Source organism: Hyalella azteca, unplaced genomic scaffold, assembly GCF_000764305.2.
Source record: "Hyalella azteca isolate HAZT.00-mixed unplaced genomic scaffold, Hazt_2.0.2 contig1316, whole genome shotgun sequence".
NCBI lineage: Eukaryota > Metazoa > Arthropoda > Malacostraca > Amphipoda > Hyalellidae > Hyalella > Hyalella azteca.
Genome location: NW_025931637.1, coordinates 48,971 through 70,613, shown reverse-complemented (window position 1 = coordinate 70,613; position 21,643 = coordinate 48,971). Strand labels below are relative to the sequence as shown.

At 37.9% G+C, this 21,643-nt stretch overlaps 1 protein-coding gene across 1 annotated transcript; it reads right to left on the bottom strand.

The window, feature by feature from the left end:
- Window positions 1-231: 231 nt before the first annotated feature.
- On the bottom strand, window positions 232-21,204 carry LOC108682844 (vacuolar protein sorting-associated protein 33B). Its single transcript, XM_018172088.2, has 6 exons — window positions 20,974-21,204; window positions 5,261-5,445; window positions 3,260-3,469; window positions 2,686-2,850; window positions 2,214-2,397; window positions 232-1,863 (listed from the first exon to the last, which is right to left on the bottom strand). The coding sequence occupies exons 1-6, from the start codon at window positions 20,992-20,994 to the stop codon at window positions 697-699; spliced, it is 1,932 nt and encodes a 643-aa protein (XP_018027577.2). The 5' UTR covers window positions 20,995-21,204; the 3' UTR covers window positions 232-696.
- Between the last annotated feature and the right edge of the window lie 439 nt (window positions 21,205-21,643).

Below are 21,643 nucleotides of genomic sequence, written 5' to 3'. Positions count from 1 at the left end.
AATTTTTCGAATAATACATCTAAATGAATACTGAACGATAATGGGATACATAACAACAACGCCGAATGTCCGAAGTCTTTTGAAATATTAGATATGTTTGGGCGATATAAATAAATGATGAGTGAGAATGAAACGTACTGCAAAAAGCTGGGGCTACCGGGGGGTCGCCGCACCCCCAATGAGGAAAGACCCCACCCCTGCGGCACATAAATGGATCTACAGTTTTTCGGCTACTTGAAAAATATTTTAATTTATATTCGTATCAGGAGTTACATAAAGCATAAACACTATTGAAATTTAAGAGCAAAACGGCATGATAACCATTTATGGATGAGAGTGTCTGCTGAAATGAATAACAATGAAGTTTCGGGAAATTTATAAACAAATTTCTAGCCGATAATAGATAACAAGTAATGATGAGGCCAGAATTCCGAGGTGTTAAAAGAAGCAATCGATGAGAAATGAGTTAGTCTCATCACTTAGGTCACATCGGGATAGAGGAAAACACTTGTAAAACACTTTTCAGAACCAATAGATTCGCATATGATATTTCAAGAATTGCACATTACGGTAATTCCAGCACTAGAATTAATATCGTTAATTTCTGTAACTCAGATGCCATTCAATCACAGTAGGTATATAATATACAACTCTGAAGTAAACATTTAAACTCAATGCATCAACCAAGATCCTGGGTTATGAGCCATTTGCAATGCTGTTCATAAGCTTATTCCCCGATGTGGTGCCAGTGGTAGCCACAATAATTCTCTTCCCAGTTCTCAATCCCAGCAATCGGAAGGCCGCCAGTTCCGCAAAAGTGACACCACCACAAACGAGCACAACAACAACAGGAGGCAGCAGCGTGGCATCGCCAGACCAGCCAAACGAAGTTGTTGACCCAGGGATAAGTTTAAGTGCGTCGCTTATGCTCTGCAAGCCATCAGTCAGACACTGAGACACGAGCTGAACGATGGCGGGAGTGTAGGCACCATTGAAAACGTAGCTAAGATGACTAGGATTGTGAAGATCAATCAACTCTTCAGCATCAGGGATAAGTTTCAAAAACTTTGTTAGTGAACGCCACGCAGCAAATTGCCCTTTGCTCATGAGGTTAGAAGCGGCTTGTCGCAGTCCCCGCATGGCGCTGCTCTGTGGTTGGTCCATCGAGGCCGAGTCTGACACGTTCAACAGTCCAACCTGTCTCAAGTCAAACAAGGTAAGAATATGCTTGTGTCCACAAGCAGCCACTAACTGCGAAGTGAGTGATTCGTATTCCTTCAATGACAAGCCATTGCTCTGAGTCAGAGAAAGTAAACAGAGCAGTCGTAAGCAAGAAGATAAAGGAAGTTGTCTAGCACAACAGTCTTCAAAGTAAGTCTTGGCTTCACTAGCAGCAGTAGCACCGGTGACCAATCCGTGTTCAGTTGTTAGCTGAACATCAAAGTCTCGTCGAGTTGCCTTCGTGATTGCCTCGCAGATTGACAAATGCAGAGAAATGCTGTTCTGCTGCGCTTGTAGCTGCTTCAGATCAAATGCAACAAACTCTTTCATTTGTGCGGGCGTCATCTTCTTTGATTCTTCTTTCCTTGTTTGAATTTCCTTAGCTCGTCTTACCAACACTCCGGCCACACCAGCGAAATGTTTATGACGCACCGAAGCAAATATCGAGTCCTTGGAATTGAGCATAATTTTTGAGGCACTGGGCTTGTTGGCATCAGGATTCAAGTTCTCAGGCAGCTCAACTACTCCTGCGTGGATGCCGTAGTGCTCATCAATGGAGCCCTCATAGGTGAGCTGCGTCAGGAGGGGCGTCACAAGATCTGCATCGCGGTCCAAAATGAAAAGGTGGCCAATCTGAGATTTCTGCAATTTTAGAAAATAAATTTCAATGAAAATAGTAAATATAACGTGCACCTTAATAGCAAACATCAAAATATAACAATACACATAACAATAAAAAACAGGTGATGATATATTTCCTCAGATAAATGAGAATAAACATTCAATAGCTTAGGTACTATATGGTATGTGCCTAAACATAAGCATGACATTTCAAAATGAACCTAACATCATAAATAAAAGATTGAACACAAAAAAAAAGCAAAAAACTCCAATGCCAGAAAAGATGACCATGATAAGTTGGATAACATCATTCACTGCTGCAAGTTTAATGATCTTAAACAGCATGGTAAATTCAAGATAGAAGAAGTTACAGTTTTTGTAGAATGGTGAGATTCGTCAATGTCACTTCTGAGTCGTTGGAATGAAGTGATGACAGCGTGGGCAGCTCTGCCGTGACTCAAGAGGCGCTGTGGAGCGCCAAATAAACTACACAGCAGGTGTAATGACTGGCCAATACCAGCACAGCTGCTGAAGTCCCCTTCCACAAAAGCATCCCTGGAAAAATTAAAAATAATTAGATTAAACATCAGTAATAAAATCAAAAATGTTCTTACTCATCAACATCATCATTGAATTCATTGAAGAAATTACTGTTTTGTTTAAAGTCAGCTAAGTACAAGCTTTTAAAGGGTTGTGAAGATCAACCTGTTCTATTCATATATAATATGATTTACTCATCAAACCCCAAGTAGAAAAGAACTATAAAAATGTGCAACTTAATTGGCAAGTATACTATGACAGGTGCAATATATAAAAGTGCTATTTTCAGGCTTCCTACTATACCTGAAAAAATTTGGCATCTCCAGTGTAAGCAAATCATCATCCAAAGGAACAAATCCTGGGCAAAAGGAATGCAAGGACACAAGGCCACCACCAGCTAAGCCTTCTTCTTCCAGCTGGCACTCCACAGAATAAGTTATGCTTGGCACACATACCACCAAGATACGGCTGGAAACGGAACGCAAGTGTTATTGACGTCAGAAATAATGTAAGCAGCATATTTTTGCCATTTTGGCAGTGAATTAGGAGATCAATAAAAAGGCAATTAATTCATATTGCTATGTAACCTACCAAGGATTTTAAGAAAATGCATCCATATAAAAGTTTCATTGCATTTTGTCATCAAGGTTTGCTACAATATAGCCAATTTTCTCCAAGATGAGAGCAGGTTATTGTAAATTCTGAAGACATTATCCTCATCAAGAGATGTAAATTGAAGGATAGTTTTTTATCCTCCAACACCATGCAATATGTAAATAGTTGCCTTGTCCATTGCTTAGTAACATAAATAATATAATGAGTAGTTTAACATGGAGTAGTACCTAGGTACTTGAACACATTTATTTATTACAAATACCTGATAGGCACCCTATGGCTTTGTTGCTGGTTTTGTGATTTTTGTTGATACTGAAGCTGTTCTTGTTTTAGTTCTTGCTGATGGTGGTTGAGATGCTCTGCAATAAACTTCACAGAATCAGGAATTGATCGGACCATGTACATGCGCTGGGCACACTGGCCTGAGGGTGGAACTTGCTCAAGACGGAAGATCTTTTCTACATCATGTTCTCTGTGGAAAAATATTGCATGTCATGAACAATGCACATAAAAATCATTAATTCTTATTATTAATAATTTCTAATAACTCTAACTAGTTATTTCTTGTGATACATTCAGTGCAGTGCCAACTTTCATTTGAATGATAGGGAATTTTTCTCATAATCCCTAATTGTGCACACACCATTGAATAATTGATGCCATCACACTGAGAAACATACCTAACTCTACATATTAAAACCATAAGAAATATAGTTGTATAGATACTGTACCTTCATGACATTCAATAAATATTTTTATTGCCATTTAGCCAGTTTTAGTTAATTTGGCAATTGTGACCAATCTTTTCATAATATCAATTCTAACAAAAAATTTGTTTAGCTGATGCTAAAACCACCAAGGAATAATAAAAATGTTCTGAAGTATACTTTCGATATAAAATAGCTCCTTTATGTAATAGCAACTGTTTTCACTCAAGACAGCCCTTGGCCTACAAAACAATATCAAACATGGTATAATTATATCTCTTTTCTTAAACTACAAACAGCAAAAAAAGGCCAAATAAATTTGCCATATCTTCATAAAAATCTTTTTGAGACAACCTCAATTGTCGATTCAAAAGTTTAGAGAATAACATGTATATACAATCTAAAATGCAAATTTATCCCTTTCATGGGCAAGTGACCATATGAAGACACTTGACCTTCAAACTTCCTTCAAAAAAAAAAAAAAAACATGACTCCCAATTCCTGCCTCTGACAATCGCCAATTTTCTGACACTCATTCCATGCAGAGCATCACTTCATATCTTGGCCAAAGTTTAAATATAAGCATTTAATTTTAAGTTTCAGCTTGAACAATGAAATTTAGGCCTTTCTTGCATTTTGTTAAAAGACAGAAGTAGCACTGTATCTCAACTTAACTAATGTAACTTGGTGAAATTTAATTATATTAAACTTAGATAGTTACTTTTTTATTTGAATCTTATAATTTGAATTTTATTAAATATTTTTCAGAATAATGACCATAATCAATTATTCAACTGCAAATTACTCCTTCAATAAGAAAATTTTGGAAAATACATACAAGTAAATATACCATATTTCATAATTTTTCATACCTATTAGTACACTAAATATCATTGGCTTGGGTAATTACAGTAAAAATTACAAATAAATACTGGCACCAATTTGTGCATAGCAATCTTGGCTAGGCACCTGACACTCTGTCCACAAGTCAGACCCATACGGAGCCCATTCCATGTACATAACAGAAACAACTCGTACACAGCATGAATACATTGATTTTACCAATATATTCAAGTTTTGGTCAATAGCCAGACAGAATTAGTGACATTACCATACAGGGGTTAGAAATCTGAACAAAATTGCAATCCTCTGCACCTAGTTTGTACTTGAAAACCAGATGCAAAAATAAATGAACTACATTACTGGACATTCAAAAATTGCCAAACTTATTAGGTTAGGGTTTGAATTAGGGTTAGGTGTGAACAAAAAACTTCTCTATGTTGCTGGACCTCTTTCTAACAAGATTAGGTCCAGTGAGGACAAGTTCTTCTTCAATTTCTTTTTTTGCAATTTTAGGAAGGTTGTTGGTACAAAATAATCATACTGTTACATATTATAAATGAAAATTTAAATCAGTGAATTTTATGGTCATCAACTGCCCAAGTTAAGCAATAAATATACCGTATATATACCTACTATCAGGGAGATTAAACATCAAGCTCTAGGTTTAAACTATGGACTAATTACAGATACAATCAAAATAAAAAATTCCTTACCTTAAAGTGGCTGCTTGTGAAAGACGATCCAGAAACTTCATCAAACTTGCATCAATAATCAGATCTTTCTTGCCAGGCAGCTCTTCCAAACAACAAACTAATGAGCGGCAGCCCAGCTCTCTAAGCATCCATACATCAACTCCTGACACTATTTTATCACAGTGACCAGACATACCAGACATGACCTGAAAGTAAAAGCATTCATTTTCTATTTGACAATTGTTAGACTTTTTGTGAACATGATAAAAAATACATATCAGTGATATCACAACTTTTTCATCACATATATTTGTAATAAGTATTCACATACACATATAATAGGTATTATATATATATATATATATATATGTTGTGCTACTGACCTAAGAAGATGTACAACATTTTCATGTATATATAAGTCAGATGGGGTAAGACAGGACCGAAATCACTAACAAGCATGTAGCATCTATACCATGAATAGCTTAAAAATCCTAAACCTATCACAAGGTGTAGTTATGCAATGGGCTTCAAAGCTACAACTCAGACTTTTTGGATACAACACAGATTTCTGTACAGATTAAAAAAAGTGAGCTGGTCCCATCTTACCACATTGGGGTAAGATGGGACCAGGCTGGGGTAAGACGGGACCAACTGGTAATTCTTATGTTACAAGGTTTTTAATAAAATTACAAACATGATATTCAATTTTATCCATCTAGAAACACATTATCTGATTAAACAACCACTTGTTACTGTTTTGTGCTGCAGGAAGTCAACTCTAATATCAGTCACATTAGAGTTTTTGTCACAATAAAACTTTGTTAAGCATAGAAATAGTAGGTTGGCTTTGATTCATTGTAGAGCACTGCTAAATGCTTCATGTATATTCCATTAGTGTCATTGTCTGAAAATTTATCAAATTGTAATAAAACCAATGGATAATAACTTAAGAGTCAGACGTCATGTGTTTTCTTGCTAACTGCATTTGTAGTGCACTTCTTCAAACGTAGCCCATGCTCTCTCACAAAGTTATGATAATAATTATTTTTTATGTTTTGCACAATGATTTTTCCCCCAATCACTCTTGCACATACCGTAAACTGGGGTAACTTAGACTCCCGGGGTAACTTAGACCACTTTTCGTTTTTTTAACATAAACCCCCAAAACTCAAAAACTATTTGACATAGAAAAATTCTGTCAATGGGCATTAAAGGCCTAATACTGAAGCTACGTAACACAATAGAAAGATTTAAAAAGTTTGCATATCTAATAGGTTAAAAAATTAAAAACATGACCCTCAAAAAAAAGCTATTATTTAAAGCCTGTCGGAGTACCCCCTCCAATTTTTTTATTTTTTGGCAAAATAACTCCAGGTTTCGATGCATTGTAGTACAACTCTTCTAGTTACATATGCAACAAACAAATTTTAGGAAGGTCTCATAGTTTGCAAATGGGGGGCGCCGCCCCCCAATGGGGGAACTTAGACCACCTAATGTCAGCCCTGACGGGGTAACATAGACAGGCTTGGAAATTAATTTAAAATTACCATATATAACATTTCATGTTTGATACACCTATTAATGTTTTTTCTTAAAGTTTCAGACTCTACAGAGTCTTATATATGGTAATTTTAACTTAATTTCCAAGCCGGTCTATGTTAACCCTGTCAGGGCTGCCATTAGGTGGCCAGAGTTCCCCCGTTTGGGGGAACTTAGACCACCTGGGGGGCGGGACCCCCCATTTGCAAACTATGAAACTTTCCTCAAATTTGTCATTTGCATATGTAACTAGAAGAGTTCTACTACAATGCACCAAAACCTGGAGTTATTTGGAGTTATTTTACCAAAAAATAGAATTGATTTTGCCACACAGTCTAAGATACCCCCAGAGCTGGGGTAAAAAAGACCATCAATTTTTTTAAATTACATCAAAACTATGAGAGGCAGGAGCCAGCAATTTATGGTGAGTGAAGCTAGAGTATAGACCTGTATTTTGCATGTTTCAATTTAAGTTTAACTTATCTAGTAAAAAAAATGGCATCATTCAAAAAAAAAAGTGGTCTAAGTTACCCCAGTTTATGGTAGTTCTGCAGCTCACTAATGGGAAGAGACATCCCTATTTTCTCCAACCCCATGATACAATTTTCAATAGTAAGCTAAATTTCTCTAATTAAAAAAGCTAACGAGTTAGAATGGTTATTTTGAGCAAAAGATACAAATTTTGACCAAAATACTCCACGTTTACTTATGCACAATAATATATTCATTTAAAAGCTACTTTTGATAAACTATGGGGTAAGAGAGGGCCATTTGTGGGGTAAGATAGGACCACTTGTGGGGTAAACAGGATCATGTAGTGGTCCTGTTTTACCCCATGTCCAGTCCTTTTTTACCCCATTTTAGAATAGATGTCAGGCAGTGATGGTAGCAGGTAGGAATGCCTAGTATGTCTCAAAAGTTGTTTGTTACTTAAGGTTACCTGCCTACATCCACAAACCTGGGGCCGTATCATCAAAAGCTCGTAAGTACGCAAACTCGACTTACGAGTGGCGTTGCTATGACAACGTAATACTAGCGGTGGTATTATCAAAACATTTGAGCGGGAAACATTTGTGCGGGAAAAACATTTACGCTTTTAGCTAAGACTTGCGTACGAAAATTTTGATAATGCCAAAATTAGGGTGTATTTACGTACCACATAACTTTTTTGTCGTAAGTACAAAAAGTTACGAAGTTTTGATAATCCGGCCCCTGGCCAAAAAATTTTTTGTTAATCAGACAGAGCCTTTTTCCCAAATAGGGTTAACTATTTTGTGACCCTTCTTTACATAGGTTTTCTTTAAGAATTAACCAGAAATTCAATATTTGCAGAAGAGGGTTGAAACAAACACTGAAATTACTGGCAATGATTGCTCCAACATATTCTTCCATCAAATTGAATTCAGTGCAATTAGAATGCACGCCATGGGCCGGTTCTTTCTTACCCCATGAAGGCTGCGATCCTGTCTTACCCCATTTGACTATAATATCAATAATTTAATTTATACTAGACAAAGCCAAACTTCACAAATTTCTATCAAATATTATTATTGGATTACAAGGCTTTTAGCACTAATGCCTTGCCCAGCTTGCAGTGTTAGAAACCAAGCATAGTGCAAGATTGCTAAAGGGGAAAATTGAAAAACTTCACCTTTAATCAAAATAGTGCATCAGCAAAATTCAATGGATTGAAAATCTTATCACTTCAAAATCATGCATTTTATTATTATTGGAAATTACACAGCTTGCAAATATGTAATTTGAAGATAATTTGGAATTCCTTAGTTCAGTACAATGGTCAGGCCCAAAGTTTCAATACACAAAACTTTTACATTAATGTTTTGGTAGTTGCAGATTTGCTATTATGTCAGAAACAGCTAGACTCCTGCGTTTGGGATTTTTTTTAACCGAGACGAGACGAGACAACAGGCTCTGTCCCAGTTCGCAATAAAAACCGGGACAATTTTCAGCCCTCCGTAGGAATTCCGGGACGATACCGAGACGAAACGAGACGTCCCGGTTAAAATAGGTAACTTAAAATTTCCCGGAATTTATAGCCATTTTAATGAGACATAACGAGACGAATCAATTATTGATGTGGGGTAAACTTTGGCTTACCATCATTCATTTAGATAACTTGAGACGTTTCCTTTTACTATTCTGATTGGACCTCGGTAATTGAAATAATTTTTGCTACGAATACATGTTGTAGTTTAATATGGTACTAACCAGGTACGTAATCTTGACAGGTAAATAAAATTAGAAAAGCACGTTATTTATTTTCCAAAAATCGTGTCTTATGATGGGCTGGAGGAGGCAGCCGCCCTACTAGCTGTAGCTGGTGACATCGGCTGACTGTCCATCTCCTTCGACAAAAAGTCTGGAAAGAAATATCAAAAACATTCTAAAATGAAACAAAATTTAAGTTGGAAAAAATATAGTAGTTTTATCTTCAAAAAGAACTCAAAATATCCATGTTTATCCTTTCTAAATAACGTTAAACGAGCGTTCATGAAAAATTCAGGAAACTGCGCAATTGTGAAAATTTCCTGGAGGCGTAGCAAAAATTGTACTAAAAGCAGAGATAATCCAAAAATAGCTTTAGTATTATTAAGAATATCTTACCAGGATCTTTGTCAAACAGGCGAGGTCAGTTTCCAGAACTTGGTTTGGACACAGTCATAGTTTTGTTGGATGAAAAGAAGCTTTTCAACATTTTCTGGCTGAAGCTTGGTCCTCTTGTGCGTGACTATGTTTCCACCATGGGCACCATCCACCTGCAGAGAAGGCTCTTTCGGAAGTTGCCGAAGATGCTGGAATTGCTAGGTAGCGCCGTGCTGCTTCTGCTAATAGAGGTAAAGTCATTTCATGATTTTTCCAAAATCCAAGAACATTTTCCTGGGCTTCCTTTCTAGGCCAAGGATGCATAGATTTGTAGACATCCCATTCCTTAGCGATGTCTGACTGATCCGGAAATGCTGTTACTTGTGATGCTTGAAAGTGAGAATCAATCACATCTAGCGCCAAAGAATCGGTTTCTTCCTCCAAGTTGGCAGTGGTCATTGGTTGATCACTAATTTTGATGAGCCACTCACGATGATTGGTATGGTTTTGAACCAAATACTTGTAGGCATCATCATAGGTTCCAGCCTTTTTGCATGCCACACCCTTATAATAAGGATTAAGGAGATGACCGACAGCAAGTAGCATGGTATGAACGCCAGCATTAGGAAATCTTATATCAAACTTCCTAAACTCATCGATGTGCCTACGAATTAAATGTCTACGCATGCCTGAGGTGTTTCCATCGTTAACCTTGTAACTATTGCCACATAATTTACAGCGAGCATGAGCCTGACTTAGACCTCGGTTATCGTGAGCCTCGTCGGTTTTTTCTTCTTCGAAAAATTTCCAAAGGTCGCCTTTAGGCCTTGGCATCTTGAAGAGAGCAGAGAAGATAGAACGCAGAGAACCACTCCACTGACTACTAATTGGCCGACTAATATAGACACTGCGTCACTCCCTACTCCCTATGCGCTTCGTGGCGCCTGAACTCGTTCCGAACGCGTAATAACCACCGCACCGCACAGAAACGCATTACCTTTCTCATTAAAATTTAATAGTACACCTCGAAGAAAAATATCTCACAGACAAACGATAAATTTCAAAGATACTATTTGAGGTATGAAATAGCGAATTGGCCTCCTATTAGCAATAATATATGAAGTTATGCGCTTTCGTACGAGATGACAGCAATACGCGTCACAGACGAGTCATGAACGACGTTCAGTCGAGGTGTGTTGCGGCTGCCATCGCCTAGCGATGCTTGCTTCGCTGAAGAAATTTCAATTAATTATATCGTGTTATTGGCCTCAATGCTGGACATTTTCTCACTCTGATGACTCATAATAATATTTATATGGTACTTTTTCAGAAAGTGGTTTTATTACTGACAAAAGATTTGAAGCACATGAGAACCACCATGAAAGTGAAGCGTTCGATTAAGACAAATCTCGTCTCGTCTCGTTATGTCTCGTTTCAAATCTGTCTGTCTCGTCCCGGATCATAATTTACCGGGACACAAGTTTTTAAGTCCGGGACAGAATTCTTGTCTCGGTTCATACGTTTATTCTGGGACAAATTTTACCCTCTGTCCCGTTATTTTTTTCCCGGAATTTTCTCGTCTCGTTACATCTGTCCCGGTTCATTTCGAGAAAATTATTTCGAGATGCAGGAGTCTAGAAACAGCATGATAAAAGCAATAAAACTTCAAAATATCATTGAGGAAATAATCAAATAAATGATGTTGAATCATCATAAAAAGGAACTAAAATATTTTCATTGCCATTTGTCATGAGGCAGAGATTTCAAGCAAATCCTTCCCTTGCAAGATTAGAAAATTCTTCTTACTAAAAGCATAAGGCTCTAAACTGATATATTTTCAATAACTTTGGAATACTGGGGCTTAATACTTTAGTAAAAGTTAGACAAAAGATAATTTATCTAGCAGAATCTTGCAGTTCTGACAATGGTAGAAGAGCCCTAGTTGTGACTTGGTTAGTATATTTTTTCATCACTGGGATTGGAAAAATCCTATATCTCTCTGAAATACCATAGCTCCAATATCACTGATTTTGGTGGGTGTGAAATCCATGTTAAAAATTGACTCCAAAGTTATGTTTTTAGTTTGGTCTGCAAAATTATCTCATGAATGTGTCATTCCATGAAATTTCATGACTCCAAGTCATGTGTTTTGGTGTAATCAATTACCATATATTGCAGTTAGTGAAAATCACTTTGTGAAATTTGTCAACTTTTGTATTCTAGTACTATACTTCTGTCCAAAATATCCTGCACGATGACTGCATCCAAAATGTTACATTGATTGCATCAGTGCAGTCATGCCAAACTGCATTACAACTACATTGTTTAATTGACAGAAGCTAAAAATTATGTCATCACATGCTTAACCCATTAATGACGAGAATTATTTACTGATTTTTTTCGGGGTTCCTTGTGAGAATATTATCATTTGTGATGGTAATAAACAAAAAATATGTTCATTTATTGATTTTTCGTTGTATGTGAAAAAATATAGCTTGGTTCCATATGGAACCGCTCGGCATCAACATAACGTTTTTTCAAACAACACTTTTTCCGATAGTAAATCAAGCAAGGTTATTCATAATGGATAATACGTAATATACGTATTCATAATGGACAATACTGATGATAAACCAATCATGGCAGAATACAATTTAAGTTTTAGCATAGAATGCTTCCATTCATTCAAAATGAATAGGAAGGTTGCCCATTTTACGAATGTTTGTGGGTGCGTTGTCAACATTGTTTACGAAGCACTGCATTTGCAGTGCTTCTGATGTCTCTTTGCTAGCCGATGTTGTCGATTGTTGTATTGCACTTCTTCAAGGATCGAAGTAGAAGGGTGCACTATAGACCCTGATTGTTTTATTTAGGGTCTCCTGCATTATTGCATTTCCTAACCGATCTTTTTGAAAATTTATTGCAATAGCCATTCTTTTTTTTCAGAAGTTTTTTGAGAAGCCAAATGAAACCAGAATAGATATCACATATAATATGTTGGCTTGGGACCAATAGTATCATGTTTATGGGGCCAATCCATGTTCCAGCCCATGAATAAGTTTCTTTTCTATTAGATCCGCCGATTAGCTTCAATTGCAGAAAAATGTCATCTGATTTATCTGCTGCCCAAAGTTTATAACTAAATCTCACGGGCTAGCCACATATATGTCGTAGCATAAGGTGGCCATGTCGACCACAGTTGATTTTCTTCTCTGTCGATAGTCATTGTTATCACATTCGGTGATTACTGTTGCTACAATGACTATTCTCGATAGGCGAGCAGAATTGCTAGTGGCTGCGTCATCTGAGCTATCCGAATCTCAGTATGTTTCGTTTGTTGCTGCTTCTGTGAAGTGTTCAGTAGCAAATATTTGATCTTCGTGTTATTCTGCTCTCGAAATCTCAATTATTTCATGTGATGATCTGCCAAAAATACAATTAGAAAAAAATGACTCGGAATAAACAATCGTATAGTGTTCAACGTACCTACTTCCAAATATTTCAACTTTCGGGATATATATTCCTAACAGCTCTAAAGATAATGGTTCACTAATAAATAACAGAAAAACTTAGATCTAAGATCTAAATAAATAATTTCTAAGTACAAACAAGTTTTTGAAATACAATGCGTAACTATATCACTATATATAGTAATCTACTGGGATAATGAGATGGCCGGAATGCTTACACTACTGCCGAGCGGTTCCATTTGGAACCAGACAAAATATTTCATGATCTAAAAGACTTTAGAAACATTATATCACGTAATGCCATATACAGGATTAAAAGTACTCTCTTTATCGATAAAATTTTGCATCTAACTTATAAATAATATATTCTTAGAACGAACTAATTACCTTTCTCTGCAATGATGTCAAGCCCTTCTGTCTGACACCCGGTACTTACAATCTTTTAATGTTAACTGAGCAGAGAGTAGTCGGCGCAGCAGAACCAAACGTTGCCAGAACATGACGAGATGTGTATCAAACCTACGCATCCACTTGTATATTGATTTGACCATACAATTTTATTATGAATCAATTTTTTTCTGCTGGTTCCAAATGGAACCGCTCGGCATCAATGGGTTAATCACCTCTAAAATGAAGAAAAAGGTTTTAGATGCTATTTCTAGGGTAAAATAAGAGATTTGGCATACAGTCATATAGGGTAATAGAAGACGGTTTAGCATTTTTAGTTAATAACTTCTTAGCATGAAACATTTCATAAACAATTTTGGGCTCATTTTAAAGCTATTTTTGAGGGCTATTGTATCGCATCTCTGAAAAAATTCATATGCTATTCATATGGTGGCAGATGTAAAATAAAAGCGTCACAAATTTAAAACGTTTGAAGCAAGCAATGTGTAATTGTACATTACCAACAGTATTCTGAAGTCCTCTTCCTTTGTAAATGATGTAGATGTAGAATAAATGATATTTTCTGTGCATTTTACATGTTTTTCCTATATTGATACAATACCATCAAACGGGGTAAAAAGGGACAGGTGGGGTAAATCGGGACGCGCATCCCACATTTCGTAGAAATGTTGTAGCAGCTAAACTAATCAAAATATTGCAAAACTAAAAATAGTGGCGCAAACTTCAACATTTTTACTATCTATTATGTATAAAGCTAGTCAAGAAATCCAAACATTTACTATATCCAAAAAATTGCTGAAAAAAAGTGTGAAAAGTGCGATTTTGGATAAGTACCTCTGCTAAGGTCTGGAGCAAAAAAAAATATTCGCCGTATTAAAAAATTTAACTTACATAAAAGTTGCACCCAGGCGTGGGCTTGAAAACGTAATTGACGGAATTTGCCTATCTCATTCCAAAAAAATGGCTGCCATTTCCGCACGGCGGGGCTACTCGGAACACCCCCCCCCCGGGGTAAAAAGTGACACCCTTAAAAATGCATTTACAGTAGAACCTGAGTTAGCAAAGGCTCCAGTTAACAAAAAAATTGATTAACAACAGAGAATTTTGATTACATTTACCTCACTCAGTGAAAAAAATTCACATATCAAAAAATTAATGCATCATCGTTCATCACAATATTGTACCAAGAATGCTATATATAGAATTGTGCACCAGGCATCATAGAATGAAAAGTAATTGACCTGAACTATGATTCATTTCTCCAAAACATATGATGGTTGTCACTAAAACATTATTTTCTGTTTCAGTTATGCTTTTCACGATCTTTTTTGTTATAGTGAAATCACTCGACTCAATTAAAATTGTGCAAAATTACAAACCATCCTGTAAGCTTACAGATACAGAAGAAAGGCTACATGGCTGCTGATATGAAGCTTGCAGTGGACAAGGTCATTGTCAATGCTCAATGGCATGTCCATGGATACAGTAATATCACATTAATAATTTGGTAATTAACGAATATGGTACCGTAAAATGGGGTTACTTTGACCGGCGGGGTAACTTTGACCACTTTTCGTTTTCTTAACAAAAATCCCCAAAACTCAAAAACGATTTGACATAGAAAAATTTTATCAATTGCCATCAAAGGCCTAATACTGAGGCTACTTAACAAAATAGAAAGATTTAAAAAGTTTGCATATCTAATAGGTTAAAAAATTAATAATGTGACCCACAAAAAGAGCTGTTATTTAATGCCTGTCGGAGTACCCCCTCCAATTTTTTTATTTTTTGGTAAAATAACTCCAGGTTTTGGTGCATTGTAGTAGAACTCTTCTAGTTACATAGGCAAAAGACAAATTTTAGGAAAGTGTCATAGTTTGCAAATGGGGGGCGCCACCCCCCAATGGGGGAACTTTGTGCACCTAATGGCAGCCATGACGAGGTAACATTGACCGGCTTGGAAATTAAGTTAAAATTACCATAGGTACCTATATAACATATTTTATGTTTGATACACCTATTAATGTTTTTTCTTTATGTTTCAGACTACAGAGTCTTATATATGGTAATTTTAACTTAATTTCCAAACCGGTCAATGTTACCCCATCACGGCTGCCAATAGGTGCACAAAGTTCCCCCATTGGGAGGCGGCGCCTCCCATTTGCAAACTATGACACTTTCCTAAAATTTGTCTTTTGCATATGTAACTAGAAGAGTTCTACTACAATGCATCACAACCTGGAGTTATTTGGAGTTATTTTACCAAAAAATAAAATTGATTTTACCACCCGGTCAAAGAAACCCCAAGAGCTGGGGTAACAAAGACTATCACTTTTTTTTTAAATTACATCAAAACTATGAGAGGCAGGTGCCAGCAATTTATGGTGAGAAAAGCTAGAGTATAGACCTGTATTTTGCATGTTTCAATTCAAATTCAACTTATCTAGTAATAAAATGGCATTATTTTGAAAAAAAAAAGTGGTCAAAGTTACCCCATTTTACGGTAATATATCAATAATGGAAAAACAAGAAAAAATCACAGAAAAATGTCATTTATTTTACATCTACAATAAAAGAGGACTTCAAAGTACTGTTAGTAATGGATGAGTACACTCTGCATGCTTCAAATTTTTTAAAATTAACTTTCATTGCAAGTGTCCCGGATTACCCCGCTTTGAGGGGTAAATCGGGACGTTTTTATTTTGTGTCTGGCACCTCACAAATAGCATATGAAATTTTTTGAAGATGCCATTCGATATCCCTCGCAAAGAGCTATTAAATGAGCCTAAACTTGTTTCTGAAATGTTTCATGGTAAGAAGTTATTAACAAAAAACGCTCAAATCCGTCCCTTTTTCCCGGTTTGACGGTATTACCATATCCATACATTATCTTATTATTTATGTGATATAACTGTATCCATGAACATGCCATTGAGCATGTTCAAGTCAAGTCAAGGCATAGTTAAGTTTAGATTGGATTAATGCAACATACAGCCGCTGTAGTGTTGAGGCATCAGCTCCCTACCGCCTGGCAGCAACCACTCGTAGTAGCCGAAGGTCAGCTGTGCATCTGGAGGTGAGGTTTGCTATGTGCGAGCCCCAAGTCAGTTTTTGATCAAATATAACTCCCAGAAAATGGACCTGTAGTTGTAGAAGAAAATGGACCACAAGTTGTACATTTAAGCCATTTAGTATTAGCTGTTGGTCGGGAGTTCAGTGGCTCTGGTAAACACAATGGCTGTGGTCTTCTCTGCAGAAATTGTTAGCCCCCACTGTTGGGACCACCTCTCTATAGTCTGTAGGGCACCTTGCAGAGTGTTGATAGCTTCTGTTGGCGTTGATTGGGACACCCAGAGGGCTCCATCATCAGCATAAAGTGAGCACTGCACTGGTGGGGGAACCATTGCAAAGAGGTCATTGATCATTATACAAAACAGCGTTGGGCTGAGTACAGAGCCTTGGGGTACACCGCTGTATACTGGGTATGAGTTTGAGGTATTGCCACCCACACGGGTGCGTAGTGAGTGCAGTGAGAGTAAGTCTCTCACAAAGCAGGCCATGTTGCCACTGATTCCTATGCTCCTAAGTTTTAATAAGATACCACCGTGCCAGACGGTGTCAAATGCTCGTGATATGTCAAGGAACACTGCAGCACATGAGTTGTTGATCATGAGGCTTCCATGAGCTGCTGATTCCAGGCGGAATAGTGCATCCAAGGTGCTGTGCCCTGCTCTGAAGCCGCTTTGGCAGGGGTTGTAGAATGCGCATCTTTCTGGTTGTGCCTGCAGACGCCAATTGATCATTTTTTCTATTATCTTGCAGAGGCAGTTTGTGAGAGCGATGGGACGGTAAGAGGAGACAGATGTTGCGGGTTTTCCTGGCTTGAGGATGGGGACAATAATAGCCTCCCTCCATTGATGTGGGAGCCCATTTTGTGTAGTTGTAGAAGCTGAGTAGCAATTCTATTTGTTGGGAGGAGAAGTGGTGCAAAAAGCTGATGGGAATGGTGTCAGCTCCAGGTGATTTGGATGAGGATGAACGGAGTGCTTGGTGCAGTTCATCTAGGGTAAATTTTTTATTGTACCATTCCTCGAGTCCCTTTCAAAGTGAGGTAGGCGGGCATCTTGTGCTGCTTGATGTGAAGAGAAGACAGGGTCATCATATTTCCCACTGCTTTGCTTTGAGAAGTGCTGTCCGAGGAGGTTTGAGGTAGAGGATGGATCTGTGTGTAGGGTATTGTTGCTGATAAGTGTCAGTGCTCGTTGAACTTGTCTGTGGGAGAGAGCCTTGATCTTGCCCCATATCTCTCCGCTGCTGGTTTTTTCTGTCATGGTGGCAAGGTATTCTGTCCAGCTCTCTTTACAGGCGGTCTGAACTGTTTTCCTGAAGATAGCTTGTGCACGTTTGAAGCCAATCCAGAGGTCGAGGTTGCCAAGATGATTTCTGTACTTGGTTAGGGCGCGGTTCTTCCTGCATCTGGCCATTGCACACTCCTTGGTCCACCAGCAGTTGCCTAATTTGTGTCTACCTGGTGCTGAGCGTGGGATGTGAGCATGAGCAGCAGCAAGGATGGCTGTGGTTACTGCCCCGCATGCTTGGGTTGGTGATAAGAATACTTTAGGTAGGGTTAGGGAGTTTTGAAATCCTGCCCAGTCGGCAGAGTTGATGTGCCATCTTTGATGCTCTGAGGTTTCGAGTGCTATGTGCGATGAGATGATGAGAAGAAAGTGGTCCCAGTTGAATAGTGGGGCAATGTCTGGAGTTACTATGGTGAGGTCTATATGGCTGTATTGCCCTGAAGGGGCCAAGAAGGTTGGTTCAGAGGTGTTCAGAATAACCAGGTCACACTCATGCAGGATGTCATTTATTGCTACTCCCTTGCTGTCTGTCTGGGGAGAGCCCCATGTTGTGTTGTGTGCATTACTGTCAACTGATATAATGAAGGGTGTGGGGAGTTGTGAGATTAGGGTGGGTAGCTCAGCTTGTATGACATTCCTGGGGAGATTAGGAGGTAGGTAGAGGGAGCACATTGTGATGTCATGCTCAGGAAGGTGTATGGTGGTTGCATATGTCTCAAGTGGGGATGTTAGTGATGGTATAGAATGTGGGATGGTTGTCCGTACCAAGGCCAGGACACCTCCCCCACGACTGCATATTCGCTCACAGCGAGCTGCAGGCTGTTGGTAGCCGGGGATGTGTATTTTGGACTCCGTCTGTAAAAATGTTTCTTGAAGGCACAGGATATCTGGGTTGTGATCTGATATTAGCTGCTGGAGATAGGGCTTGTTAGAGTGCAGGGAGCGGATGTTCCATTGGATGATCTTGAGATTCATTGAGAGATCGAAGTGAGGCCAAATTGTGCGAGTGAGTCAGTTACAGTTGTGTCAGCATTGAGTAGGTGGCCCATCTCAAGGAAGCATTCAGCTTTGTCTGTGATTTGTGTTGAGAAGAACAGGCAAATAAGAATTGGCAGCAGTTTGGTTAAGATATGCAGGAATTCAGCTACTGGTATGTGGTTTGGTAGTGCAAAAGGAGGGGTTGTGGCGTGCTGGGTGTAGGCACTTGATGCGGTTAGTGGGCAGTTGCGATCTTGGGTGTGCTCAGGACTATGGGTTGACACTGGCTGGTCTTCATTTCTGTTGTTTGAGAGGTCTGGCTGTGTCTCACTTCTGTTGGTATTAGCGTGGGCGTCAGAATGGTTTTGGGTGTTTGGGTACTGCGATAGAGATGTTGAAGAAGAGGCTTGCACTGGAGATCTGGTGGGTCTGAAGATACTGGGTGGTCCCCATTTCCAAGAGGATTCAGTTATTGGTGGCTGGTGTGATGGTATGGAGGCAGGGTTGGCAATGATTAAATCAAAATGATTAAATCATGTGATTAAATCACTTGATTTTTTTATAAAAAAATCATGATTTATTTGATTTTTTTGATTTTTTCATATATTTAAAAATATTGAGTGGCAGTCTTTGATATATATTGAGGTATTGTTATTCATGGTTTAGTATAAATGTACTATGAATGACAAATTGTATATAAACTTGTTGCTTTTAGTGTGTATTAGGTTCCAATAAATTGAATGTTTTTGGTACAGAGGCATCAAGAGTGCAATACATTGTACATAGCTAGCAGCTTGGCTAATTCTTATAAGGCTATAAGTAGTATAACTATTTGACTATTTGTTATATATTGATTACAATATACAATTTAAATGTGTTAGCTAGCTTATACAGGGTGGGGCAGAACTGATTGAACAGTTTTGAGGCGAAATAAAAGAGTAATGGAGGTACATAAAGAAGAAAGTTTATTTTCCTCATGATTAGCATAACATACCATTTAAAATACTTATGCAGGCCACTGTAAATCACCCCTCAGAGACACCAGACTTATGGGAAACATGCGTTCCAAAACATTGAGTGACATTCGAGCTGTGTGAGCTGTAGCCCCATCCTGCTGGAACCACACGTCTCTCAATGCTTCATTTTCAACAATGTTTTCCATCATGGGCTGCAAGAAATTTTGCAACATTGCAGCATAGCAATCGGAATTTACTGTTACGGTTACTCCCTACTCTGAGAATGACTCCAACAGTGTGTTGCAGCTAACGGTCACCATCTTCCTGATATTGTTTTTAAAACATAAGTATTCTAAATGGCTAAATGGTATGTTATGCTAACCTCTAGGAAAATAAACTTTCTTCTTCATGTACCTCCATTACTCTTTTATTTTACCTCAAAACTGCTCAATCAGTTCTGGCCCACCCTGTATATTGAGAGGTTGAGATTGTATCGACCTTTTAGGCAATTAGAAAGATTTTCCACCCTAATACGAGTATTCTAATTAAAATATTTAATTTCAATCTTTAAATATGTGAATTTAAAACTAGAAACAAAACAATTACAATTATAAGACTATATATAAAATAAGTAAATGCAGTGAATGGATATAAAATATTTGAATTGTGCACATGTTTATTTCAAACAGTGTTAGCTTTTCTCATAACTATATATAAAATAATTAAATGCAGTGAATGGATATAAAATATTTGAATTGTGCACATGTTTATTTCAAACAGTGTTAGCTTTTCTCATAACTTAAGTCTCGTTTCAAGCTGTATGAGGTTTGTTTGGTTATCGTTCAGTTTATATCTACTATTGGTTTATTGGTCTGAATTAAATGGGTACAGTGCAGTCAGTCACTCAGTCACTACTAGTAGGTGTGTATAGAGGGTATAGTCTGGTAGATTTATAGGACATAAAACTAGTAGATCTATTGATAGTGCTGTGCACTGTGCAATCAGCTACCTATCTGTTATGTGACTCTTCAATGTTTAGAAGATCTGCATTCCTGAAGTGTTTTTGTATATTGAAGCCAGTTAAATGGTCAATATTTAGCTCATTACCTTGCTCCATACAAACTTTACAAAGCTAATGAATAGACTTATCAATAATTGTTTACCCAAAAATCCCTAAGTGGTAAACACCACCTTGGCCTGTTGGCCATTATTGAAGGCAATAAGTGCCCTTATTAGCCATCCATTATGATCCATATACTGTTATTGTTAGTAGGCTAATTGCAACATAAAAAATAACACCTCAAAAATACAAAAAAGCTGAAAAAATAAAAAAAATCAAAAAAAAATCATGAAAAAATCAAAAAAATCATTGATTTTTGATTTTTTTGATTTTTTTTTTTTAAATCAAAAAAATCACCAACCCTGTATGGAGGATGTTGCATCTTGGGCAATGAGCTGTGTGAGTGTTGGGAAGACCTTCAAGGAGTTAAGTTCAAAGTTGTTGGCATCTTTTGTTGGTTGCTTGTTTTGTTGGCTGTTAAATTCACTAAGTGGAGCTGTTCTTGCTGTGTTGCTTTGTCTTTGCAGTATAGTTGGTGAGGGTGCTGGGCTTGCTTCCTCGGCCTGTACTCTGGCTCGGGCAGCGGCAAAGCTGATGCCTTTATCCGCTGTGAGGTGGCATGCACGGATTTTGGCCAGGTATTTTGGGCACTGCCTAGGTGTAGCATCATGGGGACCTTTGCAGTTTAGACATTTTGGAGGCAGGGAAGAGTCGTATCAGGGAATGTCCGTATCTGCAGCAGAACCCGCATCTTAGCGGGTTAGGATAATACCTGTCTACTCTGACATAACAGTATCCTATCTGTATCTTGGAGGGTGGAGTTGGGCTAAAAAAGGTTAGAACAAAGAGTGGAACATTAGCTTTTGCTGGATCAGATAGAAGCTTCCTCACTCCCACAACTTTGTTGGGTCTCAAGATGGACAGTAGGTATTCTAGGGAGTAGGGACTCACCTTGCTGTTCTGCAGCAAAGATTTTACCGTATGAGAATTGGGAGGACCAAGCAACTGTGGTTTCAAGTTTCAACTGGAAT